Source organism: Amblyomma mixtum, chromosome 3 (assembly GCF_055824585.1).
Source record: "Amblyomma mixtum isolate Tamu chromosome 3, ASM5582458v1, whole genome shotgun sequence".
Classification (NCBI taxonomy): Eukaryota; Metazoa; Arthropoda; class Arachnida; order Ixodida; family Ixodidae; genus Amblyomma; species Amblyomma mixtum.
The window spans coordinates 329,389,597-329,396,920 of NC_143014.1; the positions used below are offsets into that span (position 1 = coordinate 329,389,597).

The following is a 7,324-nucleotide window of genomic DNA, read 5'->3' on the forward strand; positions in this document are numbered from 1 at the left end:
CCGATCTCAAAGCATCTCGAAAGATATTTCTCTAGGTGCAAGAGGTTTTTTACAATTTTGCATTTCCTGAGACAAGTTGAGCTCAACTGCCAGTTTTCATCTTTGCGTTTTCTTTTACAGTTGAAACAAATTTGCAGCTACCGTTAAACAAAATGCATCTTTTGAAAGTAGAGAAAAGTAGCTTTTCGGAAATATCTGAACCATATTTATGAAGCGAATGAGCGAGGTACAGTCGAAGTACAAATATCACCAAAAATGGTTCCCGCTCACCGTCACAGTGGGACCGTTTCTCGGCCGAGTCCTTGCTTTAATCCAAGTGCATAAGACTGCTTTCGGCTGGCACTTACATTGTCAGAAATACAGCAATCTCACTAATGCTGGAAACAAGACGTTATGACGGCATTTCAAGAACAGAAGCGATCGCATAACGAGTACAACGGCAGTTTGATGGTGCTATCTCTTTTTTTGTTTTGTTTGCCGACACATTCGAAGGTGGCAAAGCCAGCTGCTGAAGACTCTTGCAACATAAGATATTTATTTACACTTTGTCACGATGTGACGACGGTGGCGCTGACGAGTGCAAGGAAATTTTGAATTTTTTTTTCATTGCTCATGTACTGACTGTCGCTACCAAAATGAGAGACAAGCTGTGAGCGGCCAAGCAATAAGCCAAAAATGAGCAATGACAGGAAGCACTGAGCAACATGTACAAAATAAAAAGTGGTAGGGGGTTACGTTGTTAAACCGAGTAGACGTGCGAACGCATGTGTTTAGCCTGTTTGGCGCATGGTTTTGCTTTGCTGGCTCGTCGGCACGTCTGGAGACGATATTCGACTCAGGTTAACCTCTTACCTAGGTTGAGCTGATCTGATCTGTTCGCTCCACAGGTGGAAGTTGATAAAGACGATGACGTGCAACGCGCAGAGCGAGAGTGTGTTGCAGTTTCACACGATGCGTGATTGGCTGCGGCGATGGCATGCTTAGATTTTTCTGTTCGGCACTATTTCTATGCAATAAAGAAAACAAATATGGCGATAGCGCAGTGCTCTCGTGCAGTGGCCAGCGAAGCTGACCTGCTCGCGCCGCCGTGGGTTCGAAACGCAGTCGGGGCAATACTTATTTTATTTCTGCACCTTCATAGTCAGGGACGCCACAAGATTCTTTGCTCGGTCTTACCCTGTGAAGTAGTGCTTTCTCACCAAAAGCCATATATAAGTACATTGAAGAGTACAGCTGTCTGAAATGCAACATCGTCATTCGTCACAGATTCTCTTGCTCAGGTACCCCGGTAGGCCTTCGAATATCCGGGGGATGGCGCCGGGCGTGAGTTTCAGCTTCTAGCCTTGCAGTGACAATGCTTCTCCTTTGACCACAAATTCGACAGGCCGAAATAAATCCGTGGGGCAAAATGCCTCTCGCAGAGACGGACTTGATTGGAGTCGAAGCTGAATCCACCGCTTTCCTGTCGGAGTATCGCCCGCTTCCATATTTTACGCGCTGCTCGGCGTCGCTGGGCAGACAGAACACGGAGTCCTTTCCTGCGCACATCCGTAGCCGCAGCGGCAACCCGTTACGCAGCAAGTATTCGGCACCGCAGGCTTGCGCTTCACGTGCACTGTACTTGTTTGCAAACGAAGGCAAGATCATAAGTGAAAATAGTTGCTGCCACAACACCGGCGTCCCATTATGCCCGTAGCCTCGCGGCCATTAGGACGCTGGCTTGCTCGCGTCGTTGCCCTCACAGGACTCTTAGCGCCGCCTCGTGTAACGCGCGGTCAACATATGAAGCTCTCCCATAGCGTTACGGAGAAGGACTATGGTTCAGCGAATCGAATAGGAGGATATTCGATTCGCTTTCCGCAAATTAGAATATTCGCACACTTCTAGTCTATTTTCGTTTTTACACCTGTTCTTTTGCCCTTCAATATTACTTTGGTTTGTTATGCCAGCCAGTATTTTTTGCTATTCTTGCTAAGCATAAAAAAATATTACCATACATGCACAATTTAAAATCGAAAATTCCCGCGATCCCCATCCCTGAAGCGCTTTTTTTTTTTCAAGCAACAAGGCAAAGGTTAATTTTTGACGCGTTGTTTGGTATCGGTGGCTACTTCATGCTAAACTTATGGCTGTAGCATTTTGATGCATTGCACTGTAGTGCAGAGAGTTGCAAGATCAATATCCCATGTAAAACTTATACCAGGTGTTGCAGAGTAGCACGCCACTAATTTCTAAAAACTTTCTTTCTAAGCTGAAATATATCTTCTGCGATACAGTAATACAAGTGTCGGCGGACGTCAGAAATGAGTTCAGTCATGTTACTCATATTAAATATTGACTTGGTGAACACAATTCTACTACTTGAACTTTTTAACCAATACAGATAGGACTCCGAATGCAATTAGAGTTTTGTAACTTGCCATCAGTATATCAGTATCAGCCGTATCAGTTGTCGCAGTTTTGAAACGGGATTATCCTAGGCGCTGCGGCTCAATACATCTAGGCAATTTCATGCGTGATTCAAAATCGCGCGCGGGTGATGAACGCGCATTGACGCCCACCAGTTACGTCACTCCGTGGCCCAAGTGTGACGTGACCTCCCCCCCCCCCCCCTTCCCCCCCTTGGCTGGAGCAGCGGCGGCAGCAAAGCCCGGGCGAGACAGAGGCGGTCACGTGGCAAGTGCGCCATGGAGAGATGTAACAGGTGGGTGTCAATGCGCGCTCATCACCATTCTGCGATTTCGAATCGCGATTGAAATTTCCAAAATGTATGGAGCCACAGCGCCTTGGATAATTACGCTTAAAAATTCCGAAAACTGATACGGCTGTTACTGACGGCCAGCCACAAATCTCTTTTTTGCAACGAGGATCCCATCTATAATAGTTAAAATGCTAACTATTTGAACTTTGTTAACCAGCTTACTAGTTAGCATGACTCCTCTCTCTTCTGGCGTCCGCCAGCACTGACATTACTATATCGCAGATGCCGCCTTGTTTGCTCGAAAAGCCAAGTTTTAAAACTTAGTGGCGGCTTGCCTGAAGCATCTGCTGTAAACGATTCGATATAAAACTTTGCTCATGTACTTCTAAAGGTCTGATGTGGGATGTCGCAGTAATTGAGGCGAGTGCACTTTGACATCATGGATGCGAGTGGAATCGCCGAGCGGCTCCTTCGACAGCATTTACAATAATTTTAATTTTGTTCCACTCAACGCCAGAGACTGAAACTTGCTACAAGAATTCTTGTACGCCCATGATAGCAGTACGTGTTCAGAATTTTATAGGACGAACCATTTACACCAGGTCCTCAGGGATGCACGACACTAATTTTTAAAACAAGGATTTTTGAGTAAACAAGATGGATACAGTAACAGCGGCGTTGACGGACGTCAGAAGAGAGGTGAATCATGTTAACGCCCGCGACTGAAACTTTCTCAAACGCGTCTCGTTACAAGCCCACCAAACAAATCATATTATTTATTGGCGTTAGAAAGTTTGTGTCTGTACCCCTTTAAGAGTGCAGGGAGGCCCAGTCGAGAGATTAGTTACGGCAACGTAGTATGTTCTTCAGACGCTCTTCGACTGGCCCCCCCTACTTCACCCATCTGTCTGGCGGAAGTTCGCTTAAAGAGCGCGAGCTGAAGTGTATGCGACACTTAAAACGAGTTCAGTTGGGAGAACGAGCCTCTGTATAGCAGCTTGGCAGATTAGGCCATGGAATACCTTTCTGAACATGCATGCAAAGCGGTCAATTACAGGAACGCCGCGGATCGAAGCATCTGACAACACTGATCTCTAACCGCGTGATATATTACTACGCTTTTGTATTACTACGTAGTTTCCTTGGTTTCGCTGGTTGCTGTCGCCAGTCCATATGTCATTGCACAGCAAAACGTTAGGCAAGAATACATGTACGTACAGAGATGCCATACCCCTCACTCGACCGTATACGGCGAATGCCATCTTCGGGAACCGAATTCCAACCAGAGCACTCACTCAAAAGGAGATATAGAGTACTGTACATTTCTCATCGGTCACTGATCGGAAAAATCATTCAGACAACAGCGCTTACAGCGTTTGTTCAGTGGCAGCTCAGTGGCAAGCGAGTTCAGGGCCAGTGGTAGTCACGCGTTGCGTCATCCGTGACTCCGCGAGCTAGCGCTGTACTCGCCTTACCCTGAGGGTGACCGAATGTAGGTTTTTGGACAAATTATATGAGCTTCCAAAAAACGTCATACAGCGATAGAGGCAAAGCGATTTTTTACATTGACATGACTTCAAAAACGATGACGACAAACTTGACGCCAGCTTTGATGAGACAGAGACTTAGTGTCTCTGTGCCTCTGTCTCCTCTGTGCGGCACCAAGATGTCTTCAGTTCTATTGCGGCAAACAGTGCGCAAGTATTTAGATTGTTCAAGTATTCCTCCTCCGGCAAATCGACTTTTGAACTGCTGAGAGGCACTTTAATTCGTGGGTAATATCTGATTGGCACAGACACGAAAGGTACGAGAGTTGAAACGCAATGAGAAGTTCCAGAGCGAACACTTCGGCATACACGACACCAGCTATCATTAATCAGCTACGGATGAAAAAAAAATACAGGAACCAGTCCAGTACAAAAAAGTACGAAATGATGATAACTGACGAAAAGTAGAGAAGAGTTTGATGGCCACGGGAAAATCGCAGCGAGTAGGGAGGAGTCCCATCAGGCGAGCTCCAGGCCTTTGCCTTCAAGGTGCTTCTCCAAGTCAGAGATAAGGTCTCTATAATGGACGGGGTCCAGGTTCTTGACAAGAAGATCTAGTAAAAACCACTCGCCTACGTTGCAACGATCAAGTACCCGCTCCAGGTAAGTGACGTTTACAAGACGTGCCTTAGATCTGAGAACGTAGAACCTGGCTGGGGGCCAAATGAACAGCACCGCACGGTACACCAGCACAAATCCGGACACCACGGCCAAGATGACGAACCAGAACCACAAGAACACATAAATCTTCTCGTTGATGATGTTGATTGGGAGAACACACATTGCATCGTGCTTTTGCACGTCTCCAGAAGAACCGTATATGTGGAAGGTGCATTTGGTGAGCCTCGGGAAAACCTTGACCATTGGGTCAAAGCGAACAGACCAATCCCACTCTGTGAACTCGAGTACCTTGGTACCGTACGTGGAGAATTCGCCTCCCAGGAACTCATCCATTAGGTAGATCTGGCCGATAACGTTGACGAAGTTGAGGATCTCACAGAGGAAATAGTAACAGGTGTACATTTTGTGCTGGCCGAGGTTGTTCACAAAGTAGTCGACCAGGAGTTTTCGGTTGCATTTTCGTTTGTCGTCGTTCAGGATTGGCGAATCGAGGTCGAGCACAATGGTTCTGATTTTGTTTCCTTCGCATGCCTTCCAGAGGTATCGGGGCACGTAGAAGAGCACAGCTTGCAGGAAGAGCACGAAGCACACCCACTGGTAGTAGGCGTGGTACACTCGCTGCTCTCCCGGCGTGTACTTGTCTACTCCGGGGTAGGGCACCTGCACGCCGACCTTCTTGTTCCAGGCATCCTTGACGCTGAACGTGGAGTGGATCCAACAGAAGGTGTCCAGCACCCGCGTCGGCACGCTGTCCTTGGTGATGCAGTCGATGGGGTCGCCGATGTACTGCCGGCTGGTGACCAGAATACTGAAGGCGATTAGAAGGGCGCACGTCACCTTGTAGTGCAGCCGGAATACATGGTTGTCTGTGACGATGGCGTCGATCTTGACGAGGCTCTTGAGCCCTCCAAATATCTTATCCATAGCGACGTCAAACTGCTTCACTCGTTGCAGAAGAGCGTTGGACTAAGCGGCGCGCCGGCGCACAATCCCCGCTAGCCGCCGGCTCTCAGAAGCACTGGCGGGAGAAGCTCAGATCCCTCGCTGCAGGCGCTGCTTTCAAAAGAGCGGCGCCGACAGTGTTGATGCGTCAGGGCGTGACCATGTGGAGCCAACCGGAACGGCTGTAACCGGACCACGTGAAAGCTATTGGCTAGTAGAGGCGCGATGCGCGCTTTCAACTCCTGCTGCCCCAGGTACTTGTTGCCTCCTCACCAGCTTCGAGAGAGGAGGCGAGCGCTGGAACGCACCGGACCCGGCGCTCTTGTCAGCGGGATTCCCCCGACCCTGTAGGGGGCGGCCGGCCGGGCCTAGGAAGACAATTCGACGCCTTTTCCAAGAAAAGGCATTGACTGCGCGGAGGGGTCGTCTCCGAACTAACGAGCAGTTTTCGCGGTGGAGCCCGGCGACGGCTAACTGCAACATCCACGCCAAAAAGCAGGTGATTCGTCTTCTCAGAGTGGGGCTGGAGAACACCGCCGCAGGGCCTTTGCGACGGCATCCGCGTACATTGGCACACACGAGAAACGAGCGGTCGTCGGCAGGAACAAGGTCGACTCGGAGCAGAGCACTCCGACGCTCGAGGAGCGAGCACCTCGACTGCGAAGACTATGGGGGGTGTGTTGCTGTCATTTTCGTTGGTTTTGAGAAGACAGATAGCGCGCACGGTAGCAAGTGCGTCTCGCATGACGTATACGTTGCTAAGATGTTTTCAAATCCAGATAAGCTGTTTGTTTTTATTCAAACTAAATTAGAATTGCAAGCACGAGCCTGACAGGACCCTCGTGAACAGACGAGTATAATGCGTTCACTGTGAGTACAATAAGGCGCAACGGGGGAAAAATAAAAGGAAAACAAGAACACCTCTAGATGGAGACAGGGCAGTACAGCACTGGCGAGTAATATTTTCTCCAAGAGACCATAAGCTAGATAGTCGGACAAAGCATGCGTATCAGACACAGCCAATAAAGAAAAGTACAAGGCACCATGCCCATTAAAGGCTACTTATCGACGCTGTCCTTCACAAAAACGGATGTTCAGCCTTAGCATTACAGAATGCACACTGCACTTCTCTTTAGTATTTATTCAGGATGCACTTCTATGCATCCTGGATGAGCATGCTTCCAATATATTCTGTATATTACCGCTCTTCGTTCCGAAAAGGATCAAAATATAATAAAAGCTACTATAGTATCGCGATTAGAGTAAATTTCAGTGGCCACAATTGGATATTGGGAATTTGATAGCTAGAGAGGTAATATTTAATATACTACTATAGACCAGTCTGTCAAATCAGCCGTTATGCGCAGCAGAGCTATATAGACAGAGATTGTCATGGCGAGAACGGATAACTGGCGAGTGTCCTAATATGTTTGCATGCAGCGTTACAAACTAAAGAAAAAAAGAGGAGTGAACGGCGCGAAAAAAAAGCTTTGTTGCATACTTCATTGTTACG

General features: G+C 48.0%; 1 protein-coding gene across 1 annotated transcript; it reads right to left on the reverse strand.

Annotated features, from left to right (window-relative positions):
• Positions 1–4,438: 4,438 nt before the first annotated feature.
• On the reverse strand, positions 4,439–6,123 carry LOC149355915 (innexin inx2-like). Its single transcript, XM_089577716.1, has one exon. The coding sequence runs from the start codon at positions 5,791–5,793 to the stop codon at positions 4,708–4,710; it is 1,086 nt and encodes a 361-aa protein (XP_089433842.1). The 5' UTR covers positions 5,794–6,123; the 3' UTR covers positions 4,439–4,707.
• Positions 6,124–7,324: the final 1,201 nt, after the last annotated feature.